The sequence below is a fragment of the Prionailurus bengalensis genome, chromosome E3 (genome assembly GCF_016509475.1).
Source record: "Prionailurus bengalensis isolate Pbe53 chromosome E3, Fcat_Pben_1.1_paternal_pri, whole genome shotgun sequence".
Classification (NCBI taxonomy): domain Eukaryota; kingdom Metazoa; phylum Chordata; class Mammalia; order Carnivora; family Felidae; genus Prionailurus; species Prionailurus bengalensis.
The window spans coordinates 33594906-33612846 of NC_057357.1; the positions used below are offsets into that span (position 1 = coordinate 33594906).

Consider the following 17941-nt stretch of genomic DNA (forward strand, 5'->3'; position numbering starts at 1 on the left):
TGAGAGTTGATAAGATCACAGCATCCTCCTTTCTATCCCCACAAGAAACTGGTTGGGAGATGTTGAAGTTGCCAAGGCAAAGGTAGCCTGGGAAGGCGTAAGGATTGTCATCGATGATTAGCTGCTGTGTGGGACACGTTCTTTCCAGGATGCTATCTGAGTGGCGTACGTAGCTAAAATATTAGCTATATTTTATCAGTCAGGCAGGATCAAACTCAGAGGGTTCATTTCCAGCTCCTGAGTTTGAAAGCAGGCATAGACAACAGGGCTCCACGAGCCGTTCTCCTAAATGGGATAGCCTCATCTCCAGAGAAAAGTCAGATCGACAGTGACCTGGTTTCTGAGATCCACCCCCACACTGCAAATAAAGCTTAAAAATAATTGCTACCACATCACAGAGTTAGGATTTTTTTTTTTCCAAAATAAAAACTCAGGGAGGCACAGGCACTTTTTTGTTTTGTTTTTTTTTGGGGGGGGGGGGTTTTAGTGGTTGCAATTATTTCTTGTTAAACTCAATTAAAACTATATTAATGGATTTTCAAGGCCACCCATAAAATGTTAAAAATAGGAAAGAATGGGGGGGGGCTTTAGAGGTGGGATCCTAATTCTGTAAACTCAGCAATGAGGAGAGAGGGAGAGGGAGAGGTAAAAAGAAGCCAAAAATGAAAATACATCAAAACGCATCAGAGATACTGCTTATTGCCCGGGAGTCTGATCTGCTTTCCATCTTTGTGTGTGTCACAACTGTTCTGCAACAAAAGTCTTACTCGTAATAATCAGAGAAAAGTTTCTTCTGAACACAACGCTCCGTTTCCTCCCGGTGTCTGTCCTCGCGTTGTGCGGCTGACACGCCTCAAGTCGCCGTGCGTGCACATCTGCGCTTTGCTTTTCTCCGACCTGTACCGTGGTGTTGGACTGTTTTCACATTTAACGACTGGATGGTATTTCGCCGAGTTAGAGGAATATAAATTAATGTAACTCACTGCTCTGCATTTCCATCACCCTGTGGCTGGCATGGGAGCCCCCTAAAGAAACAGCTATTTTAGGAAGCTTGCTGGTACCATCATCATAGATCAGTTTGTTCACATTGCTGCCCTGCACCACCTCTCAGACGTCTCCGTCACGCACAGTGTCGTTTTCCTTCACCTTAAGGCACGCTTCTACCTTGTGCACAGCACCGTCTCTGGGATTTTCTTTTGGCCCGGGCTACTACATAACTCAGAGCTCGACTTGTGATCCTCTGTCGGCAACTGTGGAGAGTTTAGGGCCTGAATATCTGCTTCCTGACTTTCCCTGAAGCTTTAGCCACTATCCCACCTCTGACTTCCCATAACTCAATCGGATTTCTTTATCCATATTTTTTTAAAAATTTTTTTTTCAACGTTTATTTATTTTTGCGACAGAGAGAGACAGAGCATGAACGGGGGAGGGGCAGAGAGAGAGGGAGACACAGCATCGGAAACAGGCTCCAGGCTCCGAGCCATCAGCCCAGAGCCCGACGCGGGGCTCGAACTCCCGGACCGCGAGATCGTGACCTGGCTGAAGTCGGACGCTTAACCGACTGCGCCACCCAGGCGCCCCATTCTTTATCCATATTTTTAAACCTTACTCTATTGCATTAAGCTACCTGAATGGTTTGGGGGAATCTAAGCGAGGTATTTCTACCTAGCCCATAACATTTATTGGGCGCTCACCCATGTGCTGGGAACTGCTCTGAGTGTTGTGCCTGCATTATTTAAACCTCACAGCCACCCCAAGCCAACGACTCTCATGTTTTCCCATATACAATGGAAGGAATAGGCGTAGAGAGAATAAACAGCTTGTCTGGGTCACACTTGCTCCAGAGCCCGTGCTTCGAGCCATGACTTAGAATATAAATATGAACATTCCCATAACACTGTACAATTAGCCTGCTAAATTGCCCACTATTACACAAAACCCAGAATTAATTTTGTTCATACTTTAAAATGTCTTTTTTTTTTCCTTTGAAAATCTTAACGCTGCTTTAAAAAGGGGGCACTATTTCTCCTTCCATTGAGATGGGGGGAATGGACTCACAGACAAAACAACCCCCCTGCAAAGGATATATTTCTTACATTAGGATACACGTGGTTAGAAGTTCCTCCTGGAGACTGTGAAGAGGCAGGGGGTTTCTGGAAGATTCCTTCTCCTGAGGGACCGCCTCTTCTTACTGCCTGCCCAACTCACATGGAGGCTTCGACTGTGTGATCTCATTTCATTCTGTTCCAACTCTGCCAAGTAGGCCTTCTGTCCATTTTACAGAAGAGCAAACCAAGGCTGAGGGGGAGAGGCAGCTTGTCCAGAGGTTGAGTGAGGGTCACAGCCAGCCTTCACACTCAGCCCAGCATCTCTTCCTACCCGTACATGCTAACTCTTGGCTTGTCCCAACAGGTGGACAGTTCTGGGAGAGATGGACGCCTTTGTTATAAGGCAGGGGCGCTAGACCAGGGAGGTCAATGCTCTTGGCCAGGCGAGGGCTGGTAAGCTCCAGAGCTGGGATTCGGACTGGCTCTAGCACCTGTGCCCTTAACTGCTGTGCTGCATTGCTTCTCATTGAAATGTAAATTCTCACTGTAAAAACTCAAAACCACAGAAAAAGGAGCATCCCTTTGACCATGTCCCAACCCCAAGCCACCACCGCCACCACCATCACCACCCCACACACACCACCAGATAGGCACCGCTGTCTGTCTGATATTCCAGGCCATTTCTCCTCGACCTTTGGTAGATTCATTGGTATGTATTTATATGTCCACACATCATTATCAGTTCATTCTGTGGGATGCTATCAAGCCATATCACAGTTTGGTGTCCAACTAATAATACGTTTTGGAGAACCTTCCATATCTGTAGGTGTCTTTTGCCTTCATTCTCTTTGACTACTGGACAGAATTGGGTGGTATCCACATCACGGTCTGTTTAACCCTTTCTCTTTGTGGGCTAGCAGTCATATTGCTCCATTAAAAATCCAGATGATTTTCTGAGGAACCTCCACAGTGTTTTCCAGAACGGCTGCACCAGTTTGCATTCCCACCAACAGTACAAGAGGGTTCCTGTTTCTCCACATCCTCTCCAGCATCTAGAGTCTCCCGATTTGTTCATTTTAGCCCGTCTGACTGGTGTGAGGTGGTATCTGAGTGTGGTTTTGATTGGTGTTTCCCTGATGAGGAGCGACATTGAGCATCTTTTCGTATGTCTGTTGGCCATCTGGATGTCTTTGGGAAAGTGTCTATTCATGTCTTCTGCCCATTTCTTCACTGGATTATTTGTTTTTCAGGTATTGAGTTTAGTGAGTTCTTTATAGATTTTGGATACTAACCCTTTATCTTATATGCCATTTTCAAATATTGTTATCCATTCTATCAGTTGCCTTTTAGTTTTGTTTACATTGTATTTCCCTGATGAGGAGTGACGTTGAGCATTGTTGCATGTATCTGTTGGCCATCTGGATGTCTTCTTTGGAGAAGTGTCTATTCATGTCTTCTGCCCATTTCTTTACTGGATTATTTGTTTTTCGGGTGTGGAGTTTGATGAGTTCTTTATAGATTTTGGATACTAGCCCTTTATCCGATATGTCATTTGCAAATATCTTTTCCCATTCTGTCGGTTGCCTTTTAGTTTTATTGATTGTTTCCTTTGCAGTTCAGAAGCTTTTTATCTTGTTGAGGTCCCAGTAGTTCATTTTTGCTTTTAATTCTCTTGCCTTTGGAGATGAGTCAAGTAAGAAATTGTTGCAACTGAGGTCAAAGAGGTTTCTCCTGTTTTCTCCTCTAGGGTTTTGATGGTTTTCTGTCTCGCATTCAGGTCCCTCATCCATTTTGAGTTTATTTTTGTGTATGGTGTAAGAAAGTGATCTAGTTTCATTCTTCTGCATGTTGCTGTCTAGTTCTCCCAGCACCATATGTTGAAGAGACTGTCTGATGAATAGGGGCACATGTATCCCAATGTTTATAGCGCAGTTTCAACAATAGCCAAATTATGGAAAGAGCCTAAATGTCTGTCAACTGACAAATGGATAAAGAAGATGTGGTTTATATATACAATGGAATACTACTTGGCAATGAGAAAGAATGAAATCTGGCCATTTGTAGCAATGTGGATGGAACTGGAGAGTATTATGCTAAGTGAAATAAGTCAGGCAGAGAAAGACAGGTCCCATATGTTTTCACTCTTATGTGGATCCTGAGAAACTTAACAGAAGACCATGGTGGGGGGGGGGAGGGGAAAAAAAAGTTACAGAGAGGGAAGGAGGCAAACCATAAGAGACTCTTAAATACAGAGAACAAACTGAGGGTTGATGGAGGGATGGGGGAGAGGGGAAAGTGGGTGATGGGCACTGAGGAGGGCACCTGTTGGGATGAGCACTAGGTGTTATAAGGAAACCAATTTGACAATAAGTTCTATTTAATAAAAAAGAGAAAGAAAAAGAAAGAAAGAAAGAAAGAAAGAAAGAAAGAAAGAAAGAAAGAGAAAAAGAAAGAAAGAAAGAAAAAAGAAAATTTTAAAATCTGAAAAAAAAATCTGGATGAGTCCTTTGTAGTTCTCTAGGGATAATCTCAAGAAGGAGAATATCTGAGTCAAAATATATATACCTTCTTGAAAAAGCTCAGTGTTATTCGGGTGACTGATTGGCTTATTTTCTGGGTGGACTCTTGGTGCAGAATATCTGCCTGGGAGTAAGAAATAACTAGATGCATACCCTGGCTGTGATAACGACCACCTCTGTGACTTCTGGCAAATAAATAACCTCTCTGAGCTTTCTCCACATCTGTACAGTCCCATCCCCTGAAATTAAGTGAATTGACTCTAGGGAAAGTACACGGCACTGTATCTGATGCATAACAGCATTTTATGAATTGTTGATTTTTTTTTTCTATTCTTTCCTTCATTTTCATATGGCTTTCGGTCCTTGCGATTGCCCGTCTTTCAGTTTTGGTGTGACAGGCTCAGCAGTGTCATTGTCACTAGCAGCAGTATAATGTGATGCCTCCAAGCTGAGTGTCCTGGATTGGAATCCCCACTCTGCCAACGTCCAGCTGTGGGGCCTGGGACAAGTCAGTCAACCCCATACACCCCAGTCTTCCTATGCATAAAATGATGCTAATTTTGGCTCCTCGGCTTAGGAAAACAGGGTAGGTAGGGTTAAATGAGATATGTAGGCAAATAACGTAGTGTCTGGCACACGGCAGACATTCGAGAAAAGTCTAACAAAGAAAAAATTTTTGAGCGCTCTTTTTTTAAATGTTTACTTATTTTTGAGGGCGGGGAGAGAGGCAGAAAGAGAAGGAGACACAGAATCCAAAGCAGGCTCCAGGCTCTGAGCTGTCAGCACAGAGCCCGACGCAGGACTCGAACTAACAAACCGTGAGATCACGACCTGAGCCGAAGTTGGGTGCTCACTCAACTGAGCCACCCAGGTGCCCCTGAGCATTCTTTATAACAGGCCATGTGCCACGGAATTCGTAGTGAAATGATTAGCATGATCCCAACCCTTGAAGAGAGTAGTCGAAGGGACTCTGTATAAAAGCTTTATATTCCAGAAGGAATCTGTATTTTTCCAATGTCAGAATGTGAGTTGTGAGGTGAAGAAGCATAGCATTTGCCTAGCACCTTAGAACTCACCAGAACATGTTTATAGTCGTTACTTCATCCAACAGTATACAGCCATGTGAGGGAGATTGTTTTCCTTCTGGTCAGGTGGGGAAGTCAAGGCTTAGAGAAACACACAGACTCACTCTACGTGCCACGGTCTTGTTCCTCTTACCCCACATCCCATGTGAGGAAGCCCCACAACGGTGTTCTGAAGGCGCATTGCTTGGGCAAGTCATGGACTGGTCTGGAATCCTGGACTGTGGGAGGCCTTAGGCAGAGATCTTAGGGCCTCGGTTGCCTTGTTGGAAAATAGTAAAAGAAAAAGACAGCGTTACATGACCTGTCAACTCCTTGGACATGGCTAGTTGGGTCCATTGTTGAATTGAACAGAAACAAAGCAAGGATTTGCTGTATTTTTTTCCCAACTGTTTCTTACTTTTGAGGTTATTCATCAGTAGGCAAAGGGTACACCCCCTCTTCTGTGTCTCTTATTCTCTCTCTCCCATCTCCCCGTTTCTTATTCTCTCCTTGTCTGTGACTTACTTTCTCCCCTTCACCATCTCTTTTTCTGATTCCCTCTTTCTCGTTCTTTCTCTTTCTCTTCCTGTTTTCCTTGGTGCCCGCTTCCATCCTTATCTCTACCTCCTTCTCTCTCCCTCCTTCTCTGCCTTTCTCTGTCTCTGTCTCACAAAATCGCTAAGAATTTTCTCAGCTAAAAAATAAATATTAACTATTGGCCTTTTTTAAACCCAGTTCCCGGCCACTATCATCACCAATAGACATAATCCATACAAATTAAACTGACAACAGTTAAAAGCACACAGGGTGAAATTTGTTATTGACTAAAAATCCATGGATGACTCAAACTTTCCCCAGCAAGTTTGGGTCTCTGCACAATTTTGACTCAGGAGAATTGAACTTTAGTGGAAATAATAACCATACAAGGAACTCAAAATGGCAGCAGCTATAAATTAGTCAAGTTTGTTGTGGTCCAAACACTGATCAGTGAGTCAAATCCTTATAAAATTTAAACACAAAAGAATTGATCCCAGTGAAAACGGTTTCCAGAAAAGTTGGAAACAATAACTAGGCTGTAGGAGACATAGATCTAGGAATTAGATTAGCTTAATGGAGTTTGCTCTGAAAAAAAAAAAAAAATGCTTCCCCAGTGAAAATGCATCCGTGTCCATATAACTCTAATTTTACAGCTTCTATTCACAAACTAGGAGTCCAGATGTGATTCTAAGCCACTTTCCTAAAGCCAGTTTTAGACCATCCCGTGCCCGACGGCAGGTACAGCCTGTGCGTGCTGAGGGTCTCTTCCCCAAGCAGGTAGTTCCAAGGGTTGTCATGCCTCAGTGGTACCACTTCTTGGGCCCATGAACACCCTCAACCCCCCAACAGCCTTGTGTCTGGGTGCTTGCTGAGGATCCATACCGCCTTCGCCTGCGCGCACACTGACGTCATCACGCCCACGCCAGCCCCTGAACTTGCGCCTGAATTTACAGAACATGTTCACATCTGTCTTTGTCCATCCAACAGCCACCCCGGGAAAGAGGTGTCATTTCCCCTTCTTCCACGTGGGAAAACTCAAGCTCACAGAGGTCCCCTGCGGAGGCCTCACTGGCGGAGCCTGCCGAGTCACCCGAGCCCCACCCCCCAGGCGTCCCAGCGCCCTGATTGGCCTGAATTTCTGGCCGCTGCATTTCCCTTCTCGGCTAGGCTCGCACGTGACCTCCAAAGTACATCCAGTTATCATCCAAGAGGTGTTTAATTTTCATAACACTTTAGACTAGACTCCAAAACACACGTGCGCAGGCACACACACACCCGTCCACACTCCAGATTCATTAATTCATCAGAACAAGTCAGTGTCTCGTTAAAGGCTTCTTGAATGTTAATGGATGAATAATTAACTCTAACGATATAATTAGCCTTTAAATGTACTGAGACCCCCAGAGAGCATCTGAAAACATGCAGAAGGAGATGATGAGCTAAAACCGGAAACTTTTGATTAGGAAATGTCAAGCTGCCTCGCCATACAAGTCCCTTTCCCCAAAGGGCCAGGCCTTGCCTCCGGCCGTGGCCTTCCCTCGTGTTGGGGGCATCAGATTGGCCGACAGGCAGTCTTGGGGCAAGGAGTGAACTCTGAGGCCACCACACTGGCAGAAGGGACACCGACCCCGGTGACAGCGTCAGATCGACACACTCGAGAAAGCTATAGCAGCCTCTTCAGAGCCGTCGAAAACTCTGGCAGGAAAGTGCTCGGTTAAAGTAGCATGGGGCACGTGTGACATCCTCCTTACTTTGCTTGTTGGCACATCGGCAGACGGAGGTGTTACTGCTCCCCCCACCCCCATCCCGAATGGCTGTCGGTTTTAATCATTTGCTTTCCTTGAGGACTGCCAGTGACAGGGAGCGAGCGAGGGCACCCACACCGCCTCTACGATGCATGGCGGGGGGTGGGCCAGCACAGCAAACATGCACACAGCACACACAGCACAGCACTGCATTCATTTTGGGCTCCAGTTCCGTTCTGCGCCTCAGGTTGGGGAGCCAAGGTGGCCGTTCACTTGTCACAAATGTTTGGAGAAGAGATGGCCCTTCTGTGGGGAGGGCAGGCAGAGAGGTGGATGAGGTAGGGGCTTTGCCCCATGGCTATTCTCAGATCCCCTCCTTTAGGCCTCTCCCGGCCCGTGGGAGAAGCTTCCAGCCTGTGACAGCCATGGGACATGGGCAGGAGCTGGGAAGGCGGGACGAAGACGGTTTCCTCTTGAAAAGCAGGAGCGGAAAGCACGGAGCAGCGAAGCATGACTGGCTTCCTTACCTGTGAGCCCCCCAGCGTCCCGGGGACCCCTGCGAGCTCTGGGGCCTCTTTCCTGCCGGGTCAGCTTTATTTCGTGCTGCTTCATACCCAGGGGCTGTCAGCTACCATGCTGCAGCCTGAAAGCTGGCTGTCTCCCGAAATCTCAGCTCCGGGCCCCCAGGTGCTTCCGTTTCAGGTGGCTTTTCTCTTCCGGACCCTGCACCAATGGGAGCCGTGGCCTCTATGCCTACACGTGTCCTGAAGGCAGGGGTGGGGTGTGCTGGGGGCGAGGGAAGGTTTCTGCGGGGGAGACTCTGGACCCTCCGTGGCTGTGCATCTGTTGGGAAAGAGACACGTGAAGCTGACCCATCGAGGCTGTTGCAGCCAGGCTCCGATCCCGGCTTCTCTCGTAGCGCCGGGCTTGACTCACAGCTGTGCCCGCCGGTCTGAATTTCATGAGCAAAATACAGACTTGCCTTGGTCTACCCTGCAAGTGTCACAGAACGTCGTGGCCACAGTGGTTGTGTCTGTGGCCTCTGGCGTCAGACTGTGTGGAAGGCCAGACACTGTGGTGACACCAGACGGTGTGAGTCACGTGGCCCTCCGCTGCCTCCGTTTCCTCACCTGGCGATGGGGATGGCAGCCACACATCCACCCGTGCCCAGTTAGCAGGACTCAGTGGGATGAGACGATGCGTGTCAAGTACCCGGGACTGGATTGGTCACAGGCAGTGCACAGAATGTCGTGGAAAATGCCATAAAATCTGAATTCGATTGAACGCATCGGTGTGTTTCGAGCATTTGTTTTGTGCCAGACACGGTGCACACATTTTACTCACGTAACCTCACCTTGTTCCCAAAGCCCCCCAAGGGCAGAGATTGTCCGTCCCGCTTTGCAGAGAGAAGACTGGGGCTCGGAAACACAGGCCCCTGGCTCAGAGTCTTTGAGCACAGAGCCCACTCTTGAGGATGTCAGCACGTCTCAATTTCTTCTTTTAAAAAATAGGAACATTTTTCTCTCAATTGAAAAGAGAGCAGGTATACCTCTTTTTTTTAAATTTTTTTTTCAACGTTTATTTATTTTTGGGACAGAGAGAGACAGAGCATGAATGGGGGAGGGGTAGAGAGAGAGGGAGACACAGAATGGGAAGCAGGCTCCAGGCTCTGAGCCATCAGCCCAGAGCCCGACGTGGGGCTCGAACTCACAGACCGCAAGATCGTGACCTGGCTGAAGTCGGACGCTTAACCGACTGCGCCACCCAGGCGCCCCGTAGGTATACCTCTTTGGGTCAGAGCAAGGAGGGAACCTGCTCCCCACAGCCCTCCCCTGCCCACCTGGAGCTATGCCGTCCACTTAAGGAGCAACCAGCCGTGAGTGACCACTTAACGACAGAATCTAAATTAATGCGAGGAAATAAAACTAAAAACTCAGTTCCCCACTTGCACGAACCGCACTTCAAATGCGTGATAGCCACATCAGACAGAGTAGACGTGGAGCGTTTGTTTCAGAAGCTCTACTGGGCAGCACTGTCACAGAGACTTGGTAATATAGACGGGCTTCCATTTGCCTTAGCCCCATGGGACCCGCTCTGCTCATAGACCACATAGGAAAAGAACAATACCAATTGTATCTCCCTCCTCTTTTGCAAAGTGCTGTGAGGACCAGCTATCTATGGGGGGTGTGGGGGGGATTGCTGTGCAAACCCCAGGATGTTTGTAAACATGCAGGTGTCTGTGACCATTGCATTTAGACCTCAGCTCTCTAGAACCACTGATGAGGGAGAGAAAACCAACATCACAGGGCCCTGCAGTTTCCTTCCTGCACTGTCCTCCTTTTGGTTCTGATGCGGGCCTGAGACCCGCGCCAGGCCTCTCTGTGGCCCTTCCTGGCCACCAGCCCACACCAGACACGCCAGTGTGTGGAACTGCTTCATTCACTCAGGTCTTTTGCGATTGTCCTCCCTCTGCCTTAACAGCATCCTACTTTTGCAAACTTTGTTTCCTGAGAAAACTTCCTTTTTTCTTTCTGCTCTGCTCATCTGGTCGTTTTGTGCTCAGCTGAAGAATATTTTGTCATGAGATAATGGTAATGATTTGCAAAAATCTGTGCCTGTCCATAAAATGGTGATTTAAGCTGCTGTTGGATAGCTCTTGATGGTTGCCAGGTGCAGTTAAAACCACACTGGGATTTCCAGTAAAAACCGGTTAAAACCGCACTGGGATTTCTATCCCAGAAACGCTTCAATGTGTGGTGGCTTACCAGGATAGGGAGAGATTTCACCTCACACATACAGATGGTCTTAACATTTGAATGCCCCTGTATGCGTGTGTGTGTGTATTTTTGTTTTTTATTTTATGTCTTTTTGAGAATTTAGAGAGTGGGATGAGGCTTAGGAAGTCTCAGCAAAACCCACGTTCCCAGCATCTCCATGGCAACCTTAATATGTTAAGGTATTGACGTTGCAAGCATGTAAGTTTCATGAAGAAGACAGATACCATCCGTGGCCCCAAGTCCTCAGGATACACATGTCATCAAGAGCCTCAGTTTCCCTACTGATAGTCACAGAAGATGACTCTTGGCTTGTGGAATCAGAATGCCACAGCTAGAGGAGTATCTCAGCAGCACCCCAGTGACCACCTCACAGATGAGGAACTGGCAATCCAAAAGAAGGAAGTGAGTTTCCTGAAGTCCCACCGTCTCCGAGTCTACTAGAGAATCCCAAGCCCCTCTACCTGCCCATCCACTGCTCCTGTCACATGCTCCCCCGCCTTCGTGTACAAATTGTTTTTGACTCTCCATCTCATATTTCCACAGCTCTCTGCATTGCTGGCTGTCCAGAAGGCTGTTTCCTCTTGGTTCATCAGCTCTGGTTTACCATCACCATTAACAATGCTTAGTTTCCTTCCCCTTCCACTTGGATGTTCTCATCCCCTTTTAATACTCTCTGACTATAATCCCAAACCCTCAGTTCTGCAGCCTTGGGAGAAAGACTGTAGAGTCTTTGTGTTGCTGAGATGAGCCTTGCAGTCTTGCCCCACCTCTAACCATTACAGAAACGAAAAATTAAAATGAAGCATGCCGCTGTAAACCTTCCAAATAGTTTTATTCCCATCGGCAGGCCTTCAGCAGCTGTCTCTGAAAGAATGCAACAGTTTACCTCCTTTCCCTGCCACTTTTATTTTTCTTTGCTTCACTGTTTTATGTGTTCTTGTTAAATAAAGAAAGGCAGTAAAGTTGAGAAAGTACCAGGACGTCGTGTAATCTCCGATTTAGCTTTTCTATCTACTTGAGGACATCCCATCCCATCCCTACCTAGTTTTGAGCCATCCATCCCCACGTACAAGGGCGACCACTTCAGCCTTGTTAAATGTTTTTAAAAGTTGCGAACAGTACTCATACCCACTGACAGTGACCTGGTTAATGAAAGAGGTACAGCCACGGTATCGAGGGACGATTTGATGCTTGCCTTTTGGGGGCGTGGGCTGGGAAGGGTCATGCAGGACTTCTGAGATGATAACGTTTGATGCCTTAATCTGTGTGGTGATTTCCAGGATGTAGAATGGGTACAAATTTATGTGGCACTTTATTCGATCTTAATAAAAATAAATACATCCACAAAGGGAAAAAAAATGTGCTATGTTATTGACATGGCAACAAGCAAAGAAGGCAACTTGGGAAGTAGTTTGTATGGAATAATGATAATTTGCAGGTTGAAACAAGGACATACTATGGCCCACGGGCCAATCTGTGTTTATAAATAACCTTTTATTGGAACAGAGCTGAGTTCATTCACTTCTGCATTATTTAGGGCCGCTTTTGTGTTGTGTACTCACTTCCTAGGTCTGCAAGAACAAAGTACTAGAAACTGAGGGGCTTACACAATAGGAATTTTTCGGTCTCACTGTTGTGGGGCTGGAATCTGAGCCCAAGGGGTCCGCAGGGCTGTGCTGGCTCTGAGGGCACAAGGGTAGTATCTGTTCTGGGGCCTCTCTCTCAGCTTCTGGTAGCTTCTTGGCTTGTGGCAGTGTGAACTCCAGCCTCCCCATGGTGGTGGTCTCCTTGCCTGTGTGTCTGTGGTCAAATTTCCCCCTTTTTTTTATAGTGGTTTGGGGGCCCACACTTCCCCCATGTGACCTTAGGCTAACGAATCACATCTGCAATGACCTTATGTCCAAACGAGGTCAGATTCTGACATGCCGGGGGTTAGGGCTTCAACATAGGAATTTGTTGGGGGTGGGGGGGACCAGCCCAAAACATGCTACAGCAACAGAGTTGAGAGGTTGTGATAGAGATTGTGTGGCCCACAAAGCTTAATCGATTATCTTGTCTTTACAGAAGAAGTTTGCCAACCCCTGTTTTAAAACACGTGGGTATGGGGGCGCCTGCGTGGCTTAGTTCGTTAAGCCTCTGACTTTGGCTCAGGTCATGATCTCGCAGTTCGTGAGTTCAGGTGCCGTGTCAGGCCCTGATGCTGACAGCTCAGAGCCTGGAGCCTGTTTAGGAATCTGTGTCTCCCTCTCTCTCTGCCCCTCCCCGACTCACGCTTGCTCGCTCTCTCTCTCTCTCTCTCTCTCTCTCTCTCTCTCTCAAAAATAAATAATAAAACATTTTTAAAAATTAAAAAGACTTTTTTTAAAGGTGTGGGTGTGTGTGCAAGCATACATGTGTATACCTGCCTGAGAAATTTGTAAGGCTGTTCACCAGTGTCTTAACCTCTGCTTCTGAATTATGGAATTATGGGCAATTTAAATTTTAATTGTATTTTTGATACTTTCTATATTATTGAGGTTTCTAAAAATTATCATGTAATAATTTCTGTAATATACATAGACAGTAAACATGTGTCCTCTGGGAGGAAAAGACATCATTCCTATGTACTCGCTCTCCCTTCCTGCACCCTCCACCAAATTCTCCTGCACCTTAATGGTTTATTTTGGTCTGATGCAAACCTTTCTAAATAGGCCGCTGTTCTCCACTGTTGGGAGTGCTAAGTGCTTAACAAACCAGCAAACTCAACTGTTTACTCACTTAGGCATAAGGATTCTTTATGTCTTTATTTAGCTGCCTCTTGTAACTTGGAGAGAAAAGCTTCTGGCTTTTATCTCCTCATTAAAAATAGATCCTTTTATGACGAGGGGACGAAGTGGCCGTGAGTCACCCCGTGTGGTGTGAAAGACAGTGTGAGGTGCTGCCTCGGGCCCCAGGAGCTGGGCCCCGAAATGGTACCCCGCCATCCCCATGACCCCCTGGTTTTTTATCATTGCAGGAAACTGGACGCTTTCATCTACGATGCTGCGGTCTTGAATTACAAGGCTGGGAGGGATGAAGGCTGCAAGCTGGTGACCATCGGGAGCGGGTACATCTTCGCCACCACTGGCTACGGAATTGCTCTCCAGAAGGGCTCCCCTTGGAAGAGGCAGATTGACCTGGCCCTGCTCCAGTTTGTGGGTGATGGTAAGACCTTGGGTGACCCCTAACTTTCGGGGGATGTGACACCCTTGTGCTCTGTTTTCTGATTGGCTTTCCAGTAGACCTTGGTAGGGTGAGCTCGCTCACTCTTGGTCAGGGGCCTTTCACGTGACACCACGTTTTTTAGGTTGCTTGCAACAGAAACCAGTTTTAGACAATGAAATTGTCAAAGGGGATTTATTTTAAGGATGCAGAAGTGTCTATCTCAGTGAATTGAGGGAAGGGTTGAGCAAATAGGTTTAGAGAAAAGAAAACAGGAACCAGAGCGATCCTGGAATCTTAATAGCAGGAATTCGTAGATCTGTCTTAGAGCACCAGGTCTCACTGGGGACAGTTTGGGCCCCCAGCGGGTATTGGGCTATGTCTGGAAACATCTTTGTCATGATTGGGAGGCTGTTTGCTCCTGGATTCTAGTGGGTAGAGGCCAGGGTACTGGCATACATCTTACGGCATCCAGGACAGCCCTCCACATCTCAAAACACAGAATCACCTGACTCCAAATGTTAGTAGTGCTGGGCCAGAGAAACCATGACTCTGCATGAACTCGGCTCCAGTCCTAAGCTCTGTTCTCTAAATTCTAAATTTCAAATTGCAGAGGAAGGATTCCTGATGCATTTTGAATCAACCTCTTTTTCCTGGGCCCATCAGGAGTGCCTGAGGGGTGGGGTTATGTTGTTCTAACACAAACAGCTCCTGTTATTATCCCGTGGAGGGGTGAAGGAGAAGCAGTCTGTAGAAAGGAATAAAGTCTGCCTCTTGCTCAACAGACCAAAAGATAGATCCCACCCCCATGGGTCTCACAGTCTAATGGGACTTTGGCACGTACGGATCGGTGTAGGTAATTGGGCCGACTGTGTCTCCAGCCAACATTTCCTTCAGTCTGGCCTTCCGTACTCCCTGGTCGGTGACCTCAGCACATGAGAGTTCCACGCCACGCCACGTCCTGGCTCCAATGGCATGTGGGTGTCCCTTTGAATTGCCAACACTGAGACGGGAAAAGCAAAGTGAGCCTCATGGCCAGTGACGCCTAAAGACTTGAGTGGGTGTGAGCGGGGTACAGAAGTTCGGGCCCTGGGCAGAAGCTGTACTCAAGGACAGCTGGAGGCCCTATTCAGAGATGGTTACACAGGATGCTGTGCCTCTGCAGCTGGGAGAGGCAGATCCGTCAACACTGCAGTCAGATAGAATATTGAAATGGGCAGAGGTTAGTACACAGCGTGGTGTGGATCTGAACAAGGTGCATCATTCAATGCACCCTCTTCTCTGCTCCCGGAATTAAGCCCTTGGCTCTCAAAGTACCATCAAACATCTAAATGTGTTTTATATTTAACTCCCAAATAAGAACGTCTGATCCTGTGAATTCCCTGTGGGGCATTTGCACCTTCTTCTGATCACGATCTGTGTTCTCTGTTGTGTAATCGTGATTTGTGGCTGTGTCGGTCAGCTCTGGCTGTGAAATCTTAGAGGCATATTCCGGTAAGCATTTGTTTTGCCTGTGGGAGTACAGGTTCAGTGGAGGGGCTCTGTGTCAGGCTGTGGTGGCCTTGGTGGCTCTGGCCCCCGCTGTGCGTCCGTGGACCAGATGTGTGGTCTCTGCTCTGCGTGTGTTTATTCTGGGTCTCAGGCCAAAAGGGCAGCAGGCTGCCTGGCAGAAGCTCTTTTCTCGGCTATGTCACAGGCACAGAGAAGGACATCTAACTGGACACGTGCTGTTCAAGTCTCTGGTTGGCCATGTTCACATCTGCTAACACCCTTCTGTCTAAAGCAAGTCAGATTGCCAAGCCCAAAGTAAAGGGATCAGAGGTACACTCTGCCTTTTATGGGAGAAGTTTGGAGTTATATGACCAGGGGTGTGGACACAGAGAGGGGTGGAGAGTTGGGAGCCAGGTGCCAGACTGCATACATTACCCGTGTTCTTTAATATCCATGATAACTTTATGACGTTCAGTGTTGCTTATGCCCATTTCACAGAGGGGGAAATGGAAAGTGGTAGAGCTTCTACGTCAGGGGCCTTAATCTGGAAGGGGATCAATGATGTCACACTCCTGTTTCATTTAATTCCCAACGATGTCTATCAAAGTTGGATAATTGTATCCATGAGATTTATAGACCCTTCAGGAAGAAGTAATCTAGTATACCTCTGAACTGAAATCTTTTGCCCCACTGACAAATACTTCTATGAAGGGGGTGATCTTCCTTAGCCTCAGCTTACTCATCTGTAAATGAATGCTTGCAGAAATATTTCCTTGATAAGGCTGGCATGTGGATGAAATGAAAGGAGACCTGTAAAGAGCTTAGCTAGGCCCAGCACCTGGAAATAGAAGTGGTTCAATAAATGCTAGCTATTACCATCATCGTCTCCATCATCATTATCAGGACCATCGCCATTATCGTCATCACCATCATTATCATTATATCATCATCACCAACACCATCATCACTGTCCTTATCACCACCATCATCATCACCACCATCCCCATCACCATCATCACTGTACTTATCACCACCATCCCCATCACCACCATTCCCATCACCATCATCACCGCCATCCCCATCACCATCATCACTGTCCTTATCACCACCATCCCCATCACCACCATCCCCATCACCATCATCACCACCATCCCCATCACCATCATCACCACCATCCCCATCATCACTGTCCTTATCACCACCATCATCATCACCACCATCTCCACCATCCCCATCACCATCATCACTGTCCTTATCACCACCATCCCCATCACCATCATCACCACCATCATCATCACGACCATCCCCATCAGCATCATCGCTGTCCCTTATCACCATCACCACCATCATCATCATCATCACCATTTTATCACCAGCATGATCATCGTCACCACCATCCTCATCATTACCAGTCTCCACCTCCTCCTCATTGTTGTCCATCCACAACTCTAATATTCAGTACAGCCTATTTAGTATTGTATTGGTGGTTAATAGTATCATGGAAACAACCTTTATGGTGCTGAACATAAAATGCGCTCTTTGTGGCAAATAAAAAATACAAAATACAGGCATCCAGATAGGTCAAAAGTGTGTTTCTGGTAGTAGCAGAGCATCTAGATTCTTACACATATTTTCTGTCCTCAATCATTGCTTTCCCGGTCAGACTGTCAGGATTGGGACATGTGTCTTCTTGGCTTCATCTCTAGAGGCCATCTGGAAGCAAAGACATTAGAGAGAAAATGACGTTGCTCCAGGGGGTGTCTTAAGATAATCTTCTCGCAAAGGCACGTCCAATTCTGAATGTCTCTCTAGGAGTAAATACATGAATTAACACAACTGCATAAATATTTCACTTATCTTATGCAGCTTCAGCAGGATTAATTATGCTCTAAAATTAGACCTGTAAAGAGCACAGTGCTAAGCAGTACCTAATTATTATTCATCCTCTAGAATGGAGTGTTTATCTCTTGTTATAGAGTAGCTTTGGTGGACGATTACGAGTCTAATGTGTGTCAAAAGTATAAAAAATTCTCCTAATGAGCTGTGTAAATACAACCTTTGAGTGGAGCATTTAGTTATTGGGGGAGCCTCTTACGTGAAGCCTGCCAGGCATTTCCCTAGGAGATGGACTGCTGATTTCCCTTAAGAGGTACACAGAATCCCAATAAGAGCTCACCTTCCTTTTCCTGTCTAATTGCTGTATCCTTTCTGAAATAGTGGGGTGCCCCACGGGGATCTTTGCTTCTCAGTACTTTAGTAACAACACTCATGAGTACTTTTCAGCATTGATCATCAGTATCCAACATTTACTGGGAAACACACTTTCCTAGAGGGGAATGTCATGGTCTTTTTCTTCTCTCCTTCAGGGAACTTACAGTCCAGTTGGTTGGCAATGTACAAACTTAAGATATCTAATCTCAAGATGCAAGCTTATTATAATAATTCATAAATATGAGGTAACATATACATATATGTGGCTATATATTCTTAGGTATCTTGGATAGGTGAGAGAGGAGTCCAGAGGAAATATGGGATACACTTGAGGTTTTTAATGGAAGAATGAAAAGGCAGAGTAAGTCA

At 46.6% G+C, this 17941-nt stretch overlaps 1 protein-coding gene across 1 annotated transcript in view; it reads left to right on the forward strand.

The window, feature by feature from the left end:
• The window catches only part of GRIN2A (glutamate ionotropic receptor NMDA type subunit 2A), a 373199-nt gene that overhangs the window by 324705 nt on the left and 30553 nt on the right, over positions 1-17941 (forward strand). The window contains exon 12 of the mRNA XM_043560552.1: positions 13686-13873. Within this exon, the coding sequence (XP_043416487.1) occupies positions 13686-13873 (188 nt within the window). The remainder of the gene's footprint in view (positions 1-13685; positions 13874-17941) is intronic.